The sequence below is a fragment of the Dasypus novemcinctus genome, chromosome 12 (assembly GCF_030445035.2).
Source record: "Dasypus novemcinctus isolate mDasNov1 chromosome 12, mDasNov1.1.hap2, whole genome shotgun sequence".
Classification (NCBI taxonomy): domain Eukaryota; kingdom Metazoa; phylum Chordata; class Mammalia; order Cingulata; family Dasypodidae; genus Dasypus; species Dasypus novemcinctus.
In genome coordinates this window covers 101,373,503-101,391,814 of record NC_080684.1, presented here as the reverse complement: position 1 = coordinate 101,391,814, position 18,312 = coordinate 101,373,503, and the positions used below count along the sequence as shown (strand labels likewise).

At 51.6% G+C, this 18,312-nt stretch overlaps 1 protein-coding gene and 1 non-coding gene across 5 annotated transcripts in view; one reads left to right on the top strand and one right to left on the bottom strand.

The window, feature by feature from the left end:
- Positions 1-18,312, top strand: part of RANGAP1 (Ran GTPase activating protein 1) — a 51,543-nt gene that overhangs the window by 25,249 nt on the left and 7,982 nt on the right. For all 4 annotated transcript variants that reach the window (XM_012521849.4, XM_071218720.1, XM_058309190.2 and 1 more), the window contains exons 5-12: positions 1,112-1,291; positions 4,569-4,703; positions 4,908-5,066; positions 6,069-6,182; positions 6,659-6,758; positions 6,856-6,940; positions 7,999-8,161; positions 9,155-9,268. In XM_012521849.4, coding sequence (XP_012377303.1) covers positions 1,112-1,291; positions 4,569-4,703; positions 4,908-5,066; positions 6,069-6,182; positions 6,659-6,758; positions 6,856-6,940; positions 7,999-8,161; positions 9,155-9,268 — 1,050 coding nt within the window. The remainder of the gene's footprint in view (positions 1-1,111; positions 1,292-4,568; positions 4,704-4,907; positions 5,067-6,068; positions 6,183-6,658; positions 6,759-6,855; positions 6,941-7,998; positions 8,162-9,154; positions 9,269-18,312) is intronic.
- Positions 12,703-12,808, bottom strand: LOC111762105 (U6 spliceosomal RNA). The gene has a single exon (XR_002795309.1). It is a non-coding gene; the product is annotated as a U6 spliceosomal RNA (small nuclear RNA).

Here is an 18,312-nt window from a genome sequence, read left to right as displayed (position 1 = left end):
TGACATGAAATGCAGAGTCACTAGAGTGGCACAGAGTGTTATGGGCAGCTGTCACTGCTGGATAGCGGGGCCGGGTCTCCGGGGCTGGGCTTGGTCCCGCAGGCAGCAGCGGGCCAGAGCCTGTGTCCTGCCCTTGTTTATCCACTGGGGGGAGGACAGTCCTTGGCCCAGGTGAGGACAGGCGCCTCCCCTCCCCTGCTCCTCCTACCACAAGCTACTTTTCCAAATGTGCCTGGCGCTGTTCCTGCCCGCAGTCCCTGGCAGAGCCTCTTCCCTGCCCGTTCCTCTGGGGGTGGGGAGGAGTCATGGGCCCCAGCCCTCAGCATCTCAGGAGAGCTAGGCACCTTCCCCCACATCTGCTCCTGGCCTGGGGCTCGGAGAAGGGCACCCTCCCTGCTCAGTGCCTACCACAAACTCTGGAGGCATTTGCAGTGTCCCACCCTCCTGCATACCCTGTGAGCCACCCGCCTGTGCAGATTCCACTGCCCCATGTCCAGGCCGCTTGTGTCCCTCCCACCACCACTGCCCAGTTGGCACCCTCCCTTTGCCTGCCTGTCTGGACTGCTGCATCTCACCCCTGGGTGGGCGCTCTGCCTCTAGCCTCCCCATGCCCCCCTTCAGGTTCAGGGGAAGGTTCTTCCAGAGCCCATTGAGCTCAGGCTCAAGGCCACAATTCTTGGCCTGGCATTTAAGGCTCTTGCCTGCTTTGACCCCTCACTTCCGGCCAAGCCCACACCCCAGCCTCTCCTGGGTCTCCTGAGTGCTTGCTCCCAGTGCGCTGCCTGCTGTCTCTTTCTCACATCTCTCTCTACATGTGTTTACTGCTGCCTGGAATTGCTTCATGGTGGCTGGCTTTCATCCAGACTGAATTCAAATGCCACCTCCTTCAGGAAGCATTCCCGGATGCCCCCAGGCCCCCACCTGAGTTAGGCGCCTTCTCAGGGTTTCCCCATCCTGGGGCTGTAATACAGACCACTCTGTATTGGAACGGTCTGTATCCTTGCCATCCCCTACTAGCCTGGGTGTCCCCTGAGGGCAGGGCCCTGGAGCTAGCACAGAAGTAGCACCTGGCAGGTGACTGTGAGCTGACGTGAACTCCTTCTGTGCCCAGATCTCACTAGGGGAGGGACTCATCACAGCTGGTGCCCAGCTGGTGGAACTGGACCTGAGTGACAACGCGTTCGGGCCCGATGGCGTGCGAGGCTTCGAGGCCCTGCTCAAGAGCTCGGCCTGCTTCACCCTGCATGAGCTCAAGCTCAACAACTGTGGCATGGGCGTCGGTGGCGGCAAGGTGGGTGCTTGGCCTCTCTCCTCCCCACGCCGTGACCCACACCCTGTCCCCTGCTGCATTTGCCCGTGTCTGAAACCTACCTGAAGTATGCGCTCCAGCGCCTCACGTGGGGTTCTTTGGCTACCCACCGTCTGGAATGGTTGGCTGGCCAGCGTTCTGTGTTAAAGAGAAAAGCCCCAGAGACCTGCAGCCAGTGGGGGCTAGAGATGGAGTCAGTGGGAGTGGGGCTGCCGAGCAACCGTCCAGGTCTCGTGTCTCCTTGGCAATGCAGAGACAGTCCCATGTCCGTGCTTTGCCCTTCTGGCTCTGCAAAACACAGGACTTGCATGTGCATGGCAGAAACACGAAGGCTGTCGCCAGCGAGGACAGTCATGGGCCAGGGCTTTGCCCTGGGGGCCTCCCTCCCCAGCCCCCAGGTCCTGTCAGCGAGTTGGGCTGGTCACCATAGAAATGAGCCTCTTTTCCCCCCAGCACCTGCGTCCAGGGCTGCCAGCCCTGACCATGGTGGTTCTCTTCTAGGTCCATCCTAGCTCCTTCAGCCCCAGAATTGAGAAACACTGAGTCCCTGTCCCCACCCCACCCTGATCACTGCTCAACAAGAGAGACAAGGGTAGCTGGGGCCACAAGAGCTAGCACCGACTGGGGCCATCTTCTCTTTGAAGATGCACCAGGTCCATTAGCCTAATTTTCCCACCTGCACTGAAAGGTGGGTGACGTCCCCATTTTGGCAGACAAGTAAACTTGGCTTTGAGAGTGGGGAGAGTGGGGTTGGTGCCCCAGATCACATAGCTAGCGTTGAGGGCTGTGGGATTTGAGCCTTCATCAGACCGGCAGGAAGAGCCTGTGAGGCTTGTGGGGCCCCAGGCTGAGGAGCCAGAGTGGCCGCCTGAGAGACGATGGGGCTGAGAAGGGCCACACTCTCAGGCAGCTGCTAATCTTACTGTTGGGCAATGAGCTGCCCATGTGTTAAGACCTCATAAAAATGTTTCCATGAGCTCCGAAAATGGAGCCAGCCCAAGCTGGAGTAGGCTTGTGTGGGCGAGCCTGAGGAATTGTTCCTGTAAAGTGCTGTCAGCTGCCCTGTCCTCCTTGTCCATCACCTTGTTGCTGCCGCACAGCGGTCTCTGAAGGAAGGCAGTGCTTTCTCTCTGCCTTGTTAGCTTTGAGGAAACCGAGGCTCCAAGAGCTTCCGCAGCAGGCCAGGGGTTGTCTGGAGTGGGTGAGCTGAGTGGAGACAGAGTTTGGAACCCTGCAGTTAGGGGGTTCACCCTCTTCCCCCCCCCTCCTGCCCCACTCCCCACCCCTTCCCGCCCCACTCCCCACAACACAGGCAGCTCAGCTCTGGAATTTGATTTGCTGTTTCTCTGTTGCCTCCCTCACCACCAGTTTGACAAGGCCGTTGGGTGCTGGCCTCACTGAACTGCACCTCCCGGGAGCTGGGCACCAGGGCCCAGGTGTTTAACCAAGGCTTTCAGGTCCTTTGGAATCTGTCCCCTCCGGCCAGTATGTCTGAAGTGCATCCTGTGTACAAAGTGCTATGAGAACAGGGGTGGCTGGGGTGGGCAGCGGATTTAGAGGAAAGTGAAGTGTGGCCAGGCTTTTAAGCTAATTTATGTTCAGGGGACCTAGAATCTGTCCCCAGACTGGACCAAGCCCCTCACCAAGGTGGCCCTAGAGGGGAACTGCGGAGAATGGGGTGCCTAGCCAGGCTATTTGCCATCTCTTGGGAGACAGCCTCAGTGGCTGGTCTGTGGTGGAAATCTGCCGCCTCTGCACTGAGCACCGAATCAAGACAACCTGACTGCGAATCGTGGCTCTGCTGCACCTTTGCTGTGACCTTGGCCTGCTCGCATCTCTGAGCGAGCTTCCTCCCGGGTAGAGTATGGCTCATACCGCCTGCCGCCCAGGAAAGCTTAAGAAGGTGTGGAAGCACGTTGCTGAGAGTGCTTGGGACCTGCTAGGCGCCCATAAACGTCGTCTCTCTTACATGCACTTGCTGGTGCATCTTTGCATTCCCAATGGGCTCTCACTGCCACCGGCCAGTCAACATTTGTAAACCCTTGGCCCCTTGGTACACCTGGGATAGAAGCTACCTCCTGGCACCAGACCAAGGACAGGGCAAGCTGGATTTTAGGGTTTTCCCCAGCCACAGGCACGTGTCAGATGGGTGCAGTTGGACCACGATCTCCTTGCCCTCCCCTTGGACGTGTGGGGCGTGAAGAGAACTGGAAGGTTTGGGTTCTGGCTCCTCCCTTCCCCTTGCCCCGCGGAGGGCTTGTGAGGGTGTAGTGTCTGACTGACACACTTCTCCCGGGTCCTGGCGTCTGGCGTATTAGCCAAAGGGATGCAGGTGCAAAGTATCAGAAATCTGTTGGCTTTTATAAAGGGGATTTATTTGGCTTAAAAGCTTACAGCCCCAAGGCTGTGGAAGGTCCATCTCAAGGTACCGTAAGAGGTAGTTTCTCACCAGAGGCAGCTGCCATGTGTTGAAGGAAGATGGTGGCCATTTTTGCTGGGCCTCGCCTCCCCTCAGGCTTCCTCTTCCTCGGAGACTCCGTGGGCCCAGCTTCTCCCGATCTCATCTATGGGCTGGCATGGGCTCGTTTCTCAGGGCTTCCTGTATCAGTCTCGACTCTTCCCAAGGACAGCTGTAGCTCTCAGCAAATGGTCCATCTCTCCCAGGGTGACAGCTGTTTGAGCCTTCTCCTTTCTGTCACATGGCAGGATCAGAATGACAATGTTCTGTCCTGTGTGTCTCCTTGAGTGAGTATCCATTTATATCAGTCCGTCAAGGGGGCGGGGACTCAACTTGAGTCACGCCTTCCTGACGTTGAATCAAAAGCCCTAAAATGATTTTATCAAGTAAACTTAATCAGGGGTCCCTCACTTAATTTTATATGATCAACGGGTGTCACACTGAGAGGAAGAGATTAGTTTGCAAATGTAATCTTCCTCTTTTTAGTATTCACAAAAATAACCTCAAACTGTCAAACCTGGGTTACAGTTGAACAGCTAGTATTGGCCTCTCCCTGCCCTCAGTAGTCTCAGGCTCCCCAGCTCTAGATTGAAGTCAGGTCCCCCAGGAGAAGTGATAGATGTAAAAGCCCTTTGTAAACTGTAAGGTGCTGGGCACACAGGAGGTGTGGCTGCTGTGCTTCTGTGTGGCTCTGTCCCTTCCTGGGTGGAAGAGCAGCAGAAGGCTCGTTGAGAGGCCGTGACTGCCGCTGGGAGGAGGGCCTCCTGCCCATGGGCTGGGCCCCTGCCTTTCTCCCCGCAGATCTTGGCAGCAGCTCTGACTGAGTGTCACCGGAAATCCAGTGCCCAGGGCAAGCCGCTGGCCTTGAAGGTCTTCGTGGCTGGCAGAAATCGTCTGGAGAACGATGGAGCCACTGCCTTGGCAGAAGCTTTTGGGGTGAGAGGTTTCTGTCCATCCTGACCTCCCGGGCACCAAGGTGGGCTGAATTCCAACCTTGACACGTAGCTGGGAGACCGAGAGCCAGGCACTTGAGCCCCCTGAGCCTGTCAGCTCGCCCTAGCACGGGCAGAGTCCCTGCCATGTGTGTGCACGGTTGCATGCTCGACCAGCCCCTCAGGCTGCCCCCTCCTGCCCTCACAGATCATCAGGACTCTGGAGGAGGTACACATGCCACAGAATGGGATCAATCACCCCGGCATCACGGCCCTGGCCAAGGCCTTCGCCATCAACCCCCTGCTGCGGGTCATCAACCTGAACGACAACACCTTCACCGAAAAGGGGGCCGTGGCCATGGCCGAGGTGAGGTGGGCGTGGGGGGGGTTGGATCTGGGCCCCGCAGACTTGGGGCTTCCGTAGCAGGTGGCTCCTCCCTGTGCCCCACCTGGTGCACCCTCTGGGTCCACCAACGTGAAGGTTTCCAGAACAGGGTCCTATGTCGAGGTCGTTTGTGCCCTTCTGGGGCAGCTCTGAGTGTTCGCCTGGCCCTTACCCTCCTTGTAACCCCAGCTGCTGGCGCCAGTTTTGTCCTCAGAGATGGCACAGGACGGGCCTGCCATCTCTTCCTCATCCATTCAGCAGCATTACCAGTCTTCCACCTAGAGCGGGCCATGCCGAGTTGAATTGAAGCTTCCGCATTCAAGGAGATCCTAGTTTGAGGAGGGGAGGAAGCGCTAAATCAGTGGCAGTGCAGGGCTCTGAGGGCAGCGTCTCCAGGGGAATGGGCTTCCATCAGAGCCTCCAGGGGCCCCGTGCTCCCCGGAAGCCTGGACCGCTGTAGAGCGGTAGCAGACTGCTGAGGGCTTTGTTGGGAGCAAACAGGATGGACATTCTGTGAGCCTTCAGGCGCTTGTTGGGAGAGGGCATGTTGTGGCCGAGGAGGACAGGACAAGTAGGCTTTAGATGGTGGGGATGGGCAGCATGTGGGCGGCCCCCAGGCTCTGGTTTGGGATTAACAGGCTTCAAAGTGTTTGAGGGATGAAGGAGGTGAGGGAAGAGGGGCAAGGCCTGGTGAGCTTGTCAGCCTGAGAGTTTCCTCTAATAGGGAGCCATAGAGAAGTTGAAGGCGGGGTGTGACACAGCCAGATTTATGCTTCAGGGCAAGGTCCCTGGCCGGAGCCCGGGGGTAGGGGGGGGGAGGTGGGCCAGAGGGCGCAGGGTCAGGAGGGGGGGTGAGGAGGGCTGAGGAAGCCAGGCCGCCGAGAAGGGAGGCCGTGGTGGCTGGTGTGGGGCGAGGCTCTCTGGGCTTGGCGTGGGACTGTGGGGCCTGCTGCCCCACCCGGGGCCCTTGCTTCCTCCTCACAGACGCTGAAGACCCTGCGGCAGGTGGAGGGGATCAACTTCGGGGACTGCCTGGTGCGCTCCAAGGGTGCCATGGCCATCGCAGACGCGGTCCACGGGGGCCTGCCCAAACTGAAGGTACCAGCCTGGCCGTCTTCTCTCCGTTGCCTGTGGGGCCCAGGCTTCCCCCGTGCTCAGGGGTCACGGCCTGTGGGTGGTAGAGTGTGTGCGCGTGCGTGCATAAAGGCAAGTGGGCCGGCTTCATATCCCCGTTCTTCCAGTTCCTGGCTCTGAGTTTGTGCCAGTCTCTTTACCTCTCTGAGCCTTGGTTTCTTCATTTAAGATGCAGGGAGGAGAGTGATGTACATCATTATAGCATAGAGTAAAGGAAGATATTTAGCACCTGGCACATTTTTGGGTAAATAGTGGTTGTTTTTTTTTTTAAATTGTTACCCTATTACCTTGCCCTGCTGGAGGACAGAGCCTCCCCTTTCCTCCCCTTTCCTTTTGGGGAAACTGAGACCCAGGGAGAGTTCATGGCAGAGCTTGAGAATAGGACCTGGTCTCCAGGCCTGGCTTTCTGCCTGCCCCCACCCGGTCCTCTTCTGTTTTAGGAGCTGAACTTGTCTTTCTGTGAAATCAAGAGAGAGGCTGCACTGGCCGTTGCCAAGGCCGTGGGGGACAAGGCCGAGCTGGAGAAGCTGGATCTCAATGGTAGGCAGGGTGGGGCGGCCCAGGCCTAGGCGTGCCTCGCTGCGGGAGGCCCCGGTGCCGCGGCCTGACCCTCCGTTCCCCGCACCCCCGTGAGCAGGCAACACGCTGGGCGAAGAAGGCTGTGAGCAGCTGCAGGAGGTGCTGGATGGCTTCAACATGGCTGAGGTGCTGGCGTCCCTCAGGTAGGGGACCGCCGGGCAGGGGGCCCAAACTCCCTGGGTTCAGGCCCTTCCTTCACTCATTTCTTCTCTTATTCGTCCAGTGCTTGTTGGTTGAGGCCCTGGCATGCCAGGCAGTGTGCTGGGCTTCAGGGAGGTGAGAGGGAGGCAGTGAAGGTTTCTGCTCCCCCGGGAGAGAGGAATCAATGCAACAGAGGAGCTCCGTTACCTTACACTTGATGAAGGATCGAACAAGGGGCCGAGAATGGTCCCCCCCTTAGAGTGGCCTGATCTTGAAGGAAGAGGCAGGGGCAGCTGTCGGGGTGTGAGGGGAGTGCATGTAGGAGGAGGTGGGGCCTTGGGATTGTTTCTAGAAGTAAACGTTGGCCCTTGAGCTTTCTCGGGGCTGCAGAAGGGAATGATCCAGTGAAGAGGCTGCTGCGATGGATGCAGCAGAGCAGGGACTCTGGACTTGCAGAGCCCGCGTGGAGGCAGGGCTGGGGCGGCAGGCGAGCCATGCTCCTTCCTGCTTGGAGCACGTCGGGCCATTGGCACCGGTCTCCGTGCCCCTCGAATTTCCACATCAGCCTCACGCACTTGCCAGATACTCAGTCTCGTCTCTTCAGAGCTACACCCTGGACTGCTGCTGGCAACTGCTGGGGGGAAGGTGCGGGTCAAAGACAGGTCCAGGGGAAATGGAACAACCTTTCTCCAGGGGACAGAACCACCCCCAGCTCTCCCTCTGCCTCCCTCTGCCAATCACGGCTTCCTGTGTCAGTTAGATGTGGGTGGTATGGCCTTGGGCAGCTCCACCTGGAAGTGCTTCTGCCAAGCCCTGGGCCCCAACTGTGGAAGGCAGACTTTTCTTGCTTTCCTCTGTCAACTCCATGAAACAGAGACAGGACCTGGTTCTAAAGTGTCCACAGCCTGGGCTTCCCTGGGTGACGAACAATGGACGGCGTGCTCCCTGGAGGTCCCCAAGCCCCCCTGGGAGCTGCCATCCCACCCCCAAGCCTCCAGGCCCCTGAGCCAATGTGGCCGCTGCGTGGGGAGGGTCTGCTTTAGCCACCTCCCCTCTGCAGTGATGACGAGGGTGAGGAGGACGAGGAGGATGAGGAGGAGGAAGGAGAGGAGGACGAGGAAGAGGAGGAGGACGAGGAAGAAGAGGGAGAGGAGCCACAGCAGCCAGGGCAAGGAGACGGGCTGGCCACACCCTCAAGGAACATTTTGGACCCGAACCGTGGGGTGAGTTCCTTGTCGTTTGCCAGGATCACAGCCTGGTCCCCTCCGTAGGAAGCCCTGGGACACCTTCCAGGGGGCGGCGGGGAGGGCGCAGCGGTCGCACACTTTTTTGACTGCTCTCTACCATGAAGAAAAAAAGGAAATCACCTCCAATGAAATTACATTTTACCTAGGATTACATTTAACCCAATATATTCATTTGTAAGTTACAATATGATTGTAACATATATAATAGAGCTACATTATGTATATTATAGAATATACCTGATTATTTCTTTAAAAAAAAAGGGTGACATAAAACAAGTATAAATAGAAATTCTGCTTTGTTTTTCCCACCTGCCAGTGGATTCCTTGATGGCCCTTTGTGACAGTCCCCCATTCTGGAGGCGGTGGCTGGGCCTGTGACCTAGCCTGGCCAGGAGAGCTGGTGGAGTCAGGGCCACCGTGCCTCCAGGTCAGGCGTTCATATTCTCTCGGAGGTTCCCAAGTGAAGCCCCCGGAGAACTGCGGGTGGGATGGACTAAGACTCCTACACTCAGGTGGGATTTGGCTGCTACTCTAGTTAATGGAGGCAGTTAAGCAAGTGGCTGTGGCTAGGCGTTTCTCAAATGCAGGTTTTTCTCTAGGTGCCTCTGGTGCTTGTTAGCAGTGCTTATCAGGCTAAACTCTAGTTCCTGGTGAGTTTTAGTTCAGCCCCCATGCCCTGAGATGTTTCTGGGGTATTGTGTGTCATGCTGAGGACCCCCTCAACAGCGCCAGACTCTCAAGAGTCCTAGAGAGATGGCTACCCACCCCCACCCCCTGGGCTCCTGGACTAGGAGCCAGCCAGGGCCAGCACTGGGGTCCCACCTTGGGGAACAGCTGAGTAGGGGGGCGATGAGTTCTGGACTTTGAGCCTTGACTGGCTAGAGTGAGGAGTGTGGGCCTGGGTGCAGTGTGTATGAAGAGTCGGGGATTCGGAACTCTCCAGAGCCACTCATGCTACCTCTTTCTCAGGAACCAGCTCTGCTGTCCTCCCCGCCTCCTGACGTCTCTACCTTCCTTGCCTTCCCTTCTCCTGAGAAGCTGCTGCACCTGGGGCCCAAGAGTTCTGTGCTGATAGCCCAGCAGGTAATAGCACTTCTGACTCCAGACCTACCAATGGCATGGCTCATGAAGTTGCCAGAGAAAGGGGTCAAGGAGGGCTCAGGGGATTGGGAGAGGAGGCCGGCCCCTGGGGGACTGGCCTGTCGCGGGTTGGTTTTTTTAAATAAAGGGCTATGTAAAGGAGCGACCAGCACATCTGTCAGACCTCTGTGGCTGAAGGTGACTGCACCCCACCATGAATGAGCTTTGGCTTTGTGTGTGTGATGGTGGGCATCCTTGTCTTGTTCCTGATCTTAGAGGGAAAGCTTTCAACCTCTCCCCATTGGATATGATGTTGGTTGTGGATTTCATACATTTCCTTTACTCTGATGAGGAACTTTCCTTCCATACCTTTTTTTTTTTTTTTTAAGATTTGTTTTATTTCTTTCTCCTCCTACTTCCCATTGTTTGTGCTTGCTGTCTGCTCTCTGTGTGTGTTCATTGTGTGGGGTATCTGCTTGTCTTCTTTTTAGGAGACACCAAGAACCAAACCTGGAACCTCCCATGTGGGAGGGAAGTGCCCAGTGACTTGAACTACATCCTCTCTCTGCTTTTTATGTCTCTCATTGTATTTTCCTCATTGTGATTCCTCGTTGTGTCATCTTGTTGCATTAGCTTGCCACACTGGCCCGTCATGTCATCTTGTTGTCTTGCTTGTTGTATTAGTCAGCCAAAGAGGTGCTGATGCAAAATACCAGAAATTGGTTGGTTTTTATAAAAGGCATTTATTTGGGGTAGGACCTTACAGATACCAGCCCATAAAGGATGTTACTTCCCTCACCAAAGTCTATTTGGAGCAAGATGCCTGCCAACATCTGCAAGGGTTCAGGCTTCCTGGGTTCCTACGTTCCTGGGGCTTGCTTTTTTCTGGGTTCAAGCTTCCTTCCTTCCTGGGCCTGGCTTCTCTTTCCTTGCGAGCTTACTTCCCGGAGCTCCAGCTGAAGTCTTCAGCATCAAACTCCAGCACCAAAACTTCAACATCAGAAACCCTCAACTCTGTTCTTTGCCATGCCTTTTATCTGTGAGTCCCCACCCACCAAGGGGTGGGGACTAGGTGGGGACTCAACACCCTAATCATATCTCAATCATGCCCAGGTACAGATCAGATTACAAGTATAATCCATATTTCTTTTTGGAATTCATCAATTATATCAACCTGCTACACTTGTCTTCTTTAGGAGACACTGGAAACCAAACCCAGGACCTCCCATGTGGTAGGCAGGCACCAAGCTGCTTGAGCCACATCTGCTTCCCTATACCTATCCTTTGAAGTTTATTTGTCAAGGAAAGATACAGCATTTTGTGAAATGCCTTTATCATTTGAGATGAACATGTATTTTATTTCCCTTCGGTATGTTAATTGATTTTATGTTGAACCACCAGGAATAAGATCCATTTGATCATGATGTATAATTGTTTCGATATGCTGTTTGATTCAATTTGCAAATATTTTGTTGAGATTTTTTGCATCTGTATTCATTACAGAGATCAGTCTGTAATTTCTTTTATTGTAGTGTCTTTATCTGGCTTTGGTTTTAGGAGGGTGATCTCGGCTTCATAAAATGTGTTGGGTAATATTCCCTCTTCAGTTTTTTGGGAGAGTTTAAATAGAATTTGGTATTTTATTTTTCTCAAAATGTTTGGTATAATTCACCTGTGACAGCCATCTGGTCCTGGACTTTTCTGTTTGGAGAATTTTGATGATGGATTCGATCTCTTTGCTTGAGATTGGTTTATTTAGAGTTTCTATGTTTCTTGTAGCATCAATAGAGGTTCGTGCATTTCTAGAAATTTGTCTATTTCATCTACGTTGTCTAATTTGTTGATATATGGTTTCTCATAATATTCTCTTATGATCCTTTTTATTTCTGAAGGGTCAGTCATAAGGCCCCCCTTTCATTCCTGATTTTATTTATTTGCATCTTCTCTCTTTTTTTTTCTTTTTTAGTCTTACTAGGGGTTTGTTGATTTTATTGATTTTCTCAAAGAACCAGCTTTTGGTTTTGTTGATTTTCTCTTGTTTTTTATTATTATTTTAAATTTCATTTACTTCTGCCCTAATCTTTGTTATTTCTGCTTGCTTTGGGATTGGTTTACTGTTCTTTTCTAGTTTTCCCAGTTCAGTTAGTTCTTTAATTTTTAGCTCTTTCTTTTTTAATGTAGGCATTTGGGGCTATAAATTTCCTTCTCAGCACTGTCTTCACTGTATCCTTTGAGTTTTGATATGTTGTGTTTTTGTTACCATTTGTCTTGAGATATCTACTCATTTTTTCAGCAATTTTTTTTTGACCCACTTATTGTTTGAGTGTGTTGTTTAGCCTCCATATGTTTTAAAATTTCCCCTTTTCCCACCTATTACTGATTTTCAGTCATTCCATTATGATCAGAGGAGGTGCTTTGTGTAATTTCAGTCTTCTTGAATTTATTGAGAGCTGTGTTGTGGCCCAACATTTGGTCTATCCTGGAGAAAGATCCATGAGCACTTGAGAATGTATAACCTGCTGATTTGGGGTAGGTATTCTGTATACATTTGTCAGGTCTGGTTTGTTTATCATATTGTTCAAGTTCTCGGTTTCCTTGATGATCTTCTGTCTAATTGTTCTAACTATTGATGTAAGTGTTGTATTGAAGTCCCCAACTATTATTGTAGAGATGTCTATTTCTCCTTTCAGTTTTGCCAGAGTTTGTCTCATGTATTTTGGGGCACCCTGGTTAGGTGCATAGATACTTTATGTCTGCTTGTATTCTCATTAGGCGGCTCCAGGAACTGATCCTGGGACCCTCTGGAGTGGGAAAGAAGTGACCATTCTCTTGCACCACCACAGCTCCCTGTTCTGCTACATCTTCTCATTGTCTCTCCTCTGTGTCTCTCGTTGCATCGTCTTGCTGCACCTTCCCTCCACATTGGCCGGCACTCCTGCGCGGGGCGACATTCCTGCGCCGGGTGGCACTCCTGTGCCAGCCAGCTTGGCACATGGGCCAGTTTGCCTTCACCAGGAGGCCCAGGGCATCGAACCCTGGACCTCCCATATGGTAAATGGGAGCTCAACTGCTTGAGCCACATCCGTTTCCTAGGCATCTAATTCTGATGCTGAGTTTACTCTGATGTTCACTTTATCTCTCTTACTTAAGGATTTCCTGTTAAGTAGCTGTGGGCCACCACTGTTCTTTGACTCTTGGTTCAAGTTGTTCTAAATATTTAGGATTGCCCGTTTTACTGCTCAGACCAGGCCTAAGGACCCAGTAATGGGGTGCAAGCCAGGTTCCACAGGCCTTGTTGAGGGTGGCAGTAAAGGCACCTCTTTTATCTATTCATTATTTTTCCTTTTTCATGCACTTTTTGTGGTCTGGCCAGCAGATGGTGCTCTTTGGCAGACCTCTCAGCTCAGACCAGGTGTTGGGGGTAATGAATTCCGGTAAAAAAAATGGAATGCTTCACAAATTTCCTTGTCATCCTTGTGCAGGGGCCATGCTGATCTCTGTATCGTTCCAATTTTTAGTATATGTGCTGCCCAAAGTGAACACCTCATCTCTGTTAAGACTGGAATTGCACATGTGTGCACATACTTAGCTAGTCACTGCACATTCTGTGGGAGCATCTGCTTCTGGAACAGCTAGGGGTTCTGCTCCAGGCCTGTGTCTCACAGTGTTCATCTTCAGAGAGGACCTGAGCTTTTATTCTCTGGTCCCCAAGTGCCAGACCTCAGGGGAGGAATTCTTATTGGCCCAGCTCGGGCCAGGTGGTGGCCACCTCTGGGCCACTCCTGTGGCTGGGGAGCATCTCCATAGGAAGATGGCCAACCCCGTTCAAGCCCATGGCTAGAGCGAGCGGGAACAGGGTTTCCCAGAGGGATGACAGTCAAAACAGTGGCCATCCTGCCCACTTGCCTTGGAAGTCACATGCTCAGTGCTGCCCTTGCTCCAGCCTCACTTGTTGGTCAGTCGATTCATTAATTCCTCAATTCTCAGAATTATTGAGCACCTGCTGGCTGCCAAGGACTGTTTGGAGTGCTTGGGCATGGTATTTTTTTAAATCCTTCAGGCAACCCAAAATGTTAGACCCTGTTTCTCTTATTTTACAGATGCGTAAACCAAGCAGCTGTTAAATGATGAATATACAAAAATAAAATGGGAGAGGGTCACTCATGGCTCTACTCTCCAAGTTGTCTTGACATTTTGCTGATTGCCTTTTATGTTTTTTTAAGCTGATAAATGAGATTATATTTCATAAACCTTTCTGTGTTTTACCTTTTTTACTTAACACCTTTTGTTATTCTCTTGTGTCAGTAAAACTCTTTCTCATATCTTCTACTCCAATGAGTGAATGTAGCATTTAAGCAATCCACTATTTGTGGCCATTTATATTTTTTCAACCCTTTGTTATGAATAAAATTAAGGTAAATTTCCTTACCTTGGGAGTATTGTCTACATTCAGGATTATTTCTTTGAATTAGATTACAAGAGGGTGTTAATCACTGGGTCACAGAAGTCACTTTTTGTTTTTATTAGAATATAGAATATAGAGGGAAACGGACTTTGGCCCAGTGGTTAGGGCGTCCGTCTACCACATGGGAGGCCCGCGGTTCAAACCCCGGGCCTCCTTGACCCGTGTGGAGCTGGCCCATGCGCAGTGCTGATGCGCGCAAGGAGTGCCGTGCCACCCAGGGGTGTCCCCCATGTAGGGAGCCCCACGCGCAAGGAGTGTGCCCATAAGGAGAGCCGCCCAGCGTGAAGGAGGGAGCAGCCTGCCGAGGAATGGCGCCGCCCACACTTCCCGTGCCACTGATGACAACAGAAACGGACAAAGAAACAAGACGCGGGAAACGGACTTTGGCCCAGTGGTTAGGGCGTCCGTCTACCACATGGGAGGCCGGCGGTTCAAACCCCGGGCCTCCTTAACCCGAGTGGAGCTGGCCATGCGCAGCGCTGATGTGCGCAAGGAGTGCCTTGCCACGCAAGGGTGTCCCCCGCGTGGGGGAGCCCCACGCGCAAGGAGTGCGCCCGTGAGGAAAGCCGCCCAGAGTGAAAAGAAAGAGCAGCCTGCCCAGGAATGGCGCCACCCACACTTCCCGTGCCGCTGACGACAACAGAAGCGGACAAAGAAACAAGACGCAGCAAATAGACACCAAGAACAGACAACCAGGGGAGGGGAGGAAATTAAATAAATAAATAAATATTTAAAAAATAAATAAATAAATAAAAAGAAAGAAACAAGACGCAGCAAAAAGACACAGATAACAAACAACCGGGGGAGGGGAGGGGAATTAAATAAATAAAACTAAACCTTTAAAAAAAAAAAAAGAATATAGAGTATTAGAATATAGAATAATCATGCAGAAAGTATAGTTCCTGTATAAAACTCCCCCAACGCAATTTTCCTTATTAAGATTTTTGCATTAGTATGGTCCTTTGTAACAATTGATGAGCCAATATTGTAAGTATTTTATTTACTGTAGACCAGAGTTTTCTGTTTGGGCTCACTCTGTGTTGTGCATTTCTATGGTTTGGGTTTTTTAATTTATTTTTTAAAGATTTATTTATTTCTCTCCCCTTCCCCGCCGTTGTCTGCTCTCTGTGTCCATCCACTGTGTGTTCTTCTGTGTCTGATGGCATTCTTGTCAGGCGGCACCAGGAATCTATGTCTCTTTTTGTTACATCATCTTGCTGTGTCAGCTCTCCGTGTGTGTGGCTCCACTCCTGTGTGGGCTGCACTTTTTTCGCATGGGGCGGCTCTTCTGCATGGCACAGCACTCCTTGTGCATGGCAGCACTGCATGTGGGCCAGCTCACTATGGGCAAGGAATTCCTGGGTGTTTTTTTTTTTCATTTTTTTTGGATTTTTTTTCCCCCTTTTCCCACCTCCAGCCCGGTTGTCTGTTCTCTGTGTCTATTTGCTGCGTCATCTTCTTTGTCTGCCTCTGTTGTTGTCAGCGGCATGTCATCTTGTGTCAGCTCTCCGTGTGGGCGGCGCCATTCTTAGGCAGGCTGCACTTTATTTGGCGCTGGGCGGCTGTCCTTATGGGGTGTACTCCTTGGGCATGGGGCTCCCCTATGCGGGGACACCCCTGCATAGCACGGCACTCCTTGCGCGCATCAGCATTGTGCATGGGCCAGCCCCACACAGGTCAAGGAGGCCCGCGGTTTGAACCATGGACCTCCCATGTGGTAGATGGACGCCCTAACCACTGGGCCAAGTCTGCTTCCCAGGCCCTGGGTATTGAACTCTGGACCCTCTATATGGTAGGCAGATGCTCTATCAGTTGAGCCACATCTGCTTCCTCTGTGGGTTTTTTTTCCCTTTCATATTTATTCTGGTGATATATTTATATATGACATAAGGCCTCACCCTGATCAGGATGGAGGAGTAAGACACTTCAGGCCTCCGTCCCCACACAGAAGCTTTGAACAACCAGAAAGAACTGAGAGAAACATCTTTCTTAAAACTCCAGAATACAGTTAGAAGACTACACTGAATCAAGAAAAGGCTCCTTAAAAGCAGTAGGGAAGCAGATGTGGCTCAGGCGACTGGGCTCCTGCCTACCACACGGGAGATCGCTGGTTCAGATCCCAGTGCCTCTTAAAGAAAACATGAGCTGGTGCAACAGGCAGGCACAGCAAGCTGACAAAACGCGATACAACAAAGCAGGGAGTAGAGGTTCCCAGTGCCTCCTAAAGAAGACAGCAAGCTAACGTGACAGGCAGGTGCAGCAAGCTGACACAATAAGATATTGCAACAAGAGATGTGGGGAGGAAAAACAGAATGAGAGACACAACAAAACACAACAAAACAGGGAGCGGAGGTTGGTCAAGCAATTAGGCACCTCCCTCCCACATCAGAGGCCCCGGGTTCACCTCCCAGGGCCTCTTAAAGAAATAAGGAAGACAGATAGACACAGTAAGTGAAAACAAGGGAGTGGGGAGAGATAAATAAATAAATCTTTAAACATAAAAAAAGCAGTAGGAGGAAAGAGGATGTGGCTGAAGCATGTGTGGCGAGCTGATGGCAGCAAGATGACACAACAAGGAGACACAAAGAGGAAAGACAGATACTACAAAGAAGGGAGCTGAGGTTGCTTAAGCAATTAAGCACATCTCTCCCACATAGGAGGTCCCAGGTTCAGTTCTAAAGAGAAGACAAGCAGACACAGAGAGCACACAGCAAATGGACACAGAGCAGACAGTGAGTGCAAACAACAAAGGAGGAGAGAAATAAATCTTTTTTTAAAAAAAGCAGTAGGAGGGAGTGGATAAAACTCAAGTGGTTGAGTGCCTGCTTCCCATGTACGAAGTCCTGGGTTCGATCTCTGGTACCTCCTTCCGATAGATGGATGGATGATTCTCCTGGTACCTTAGCTGGCCCTTCCCTCCTCCCCTCATCAGCACAGCATGAAGCTGACCTGCATTCTCAGTGCAGATCCCTGGTCCCAGTTCTGAGTAGATTAGAGTAGCCCTTGTAAACATACTGGGAGCTTGCATATCAGGCCCAGTCTGTCTGGTGGTGGGTTGAAAGGCTCTCTCCCAGATCCTGCCCTGCACATAGAAGGCAGCTCACTGAGCTCTGCTATAGAAGGCTGTGGGGGAGCAGTCAAGCCGTGCTGCCTGGGACAAAGGATTGCTGGCTTTAGGGCCCACAGTGCAGTGCCAGCACAGTGAGGAATCTGTTTCCTAGCAAAGGGGAGACCTTCAGAACTGCCTAAATGGGGGAATTCCTGGGGCCACAAGCACATGTCTAAGACAAGGTAGATGCACAGAAAGGATCAGGGAGGGCGGTAAGTTTTGGTATGGAGCCATTTCCAAACTCACTGCTGGATATGCCCTGAAGGAGAGCACTCCCACAGGCCAGTGTGCAAAGACTGGGAAAATGTTTTTTGTGTTTTTTTGCCTTTTTTTAATCTTGTTGTTGTCATCATCCCTTGCCATTCAAGGAAAGTTCTGTCATAACATTAGCTGAATACACGCTTAAGGAACAAATGCCTCTGAGTCTCAGTTTTAGTGACAGTGTACTAAAATATTAAAATGTCCAGGTTTCAACAAAAGGTTTTAAAACACAGGAAGAAACAGGAAGCGATGGCCCAAGCAGAGGAGATTAAAGCTTTAAAAGCCATCAATGAGGGAAACGGACTTTGGCCCAGTGGTTAGGGCGTCCGTCTATCATATGGGAGGTCCGCGGTTCAAACCCCGGGCCTCCTTGACCCGTGTGGAGCTGGCCATGCGCAGTGCTGATGCGCGCAGGGAGTGCCGTGCCACGCGGGGGTGTCCCCCGCGTGGGGGAGCCCCACGCGCAAGGAGTGCGCCCGTGAGGAAAGCCGCCCAGCGTGAAAAGAAAGTGCAGCCTGCCCAGGAATGGCGCCGCCCACACTTCCCGTGCCGCTGACGACAACAGAAGCGGACAAAGAAACAAGACGCAGCAAATAGACACCAAGAACAGACAACCAGGGGAGGGGGGGGAAATTAAATAAATAAATAAATCTTTAAAAAATAAAATAAAATAAAAGCCATCAATGAGGAGAACCAGACCTGGGACGTTCCAGACAAAGGCTTTTAAAAATGGTCCTAAATAATGCTCAAAGAGCTAAAGGAAAGCATGGGCAAAGAACTAAAGGAAATCAGGAAAATGATAAATGAACACAAAGAAAATATCAGTGTATCAGTATAGAGATGGAAATTATGAAAGGGAACCAAACAGCGGAAGATCACAATAACAGGAATTTAGAATTTCCTAGAAGGGTTCAACAACAGATTGGAGTTGGCAGAGAACAATCAGTGAACTTGAGGGAAAAAAACTGAAATCGCCTGGACTGAAGAGCAGAAAGAGAAAAGAATGAAGAAAAGTGAACACAGCCTGAGGAACCTGTGGGACACTGTCAAGTGTGCCTGGGTACATACTGGGGAGTTCCAGAAGGAGAAGAAAGAAGGGGCAAAGAGAATATTCAAAGACAATAATTGTTGACAACTTCCCAAATTTAATGAAAGACATGAATTTACACATCCATCATACTCAACAAACTCCAAACTGGATAAACCCAAATA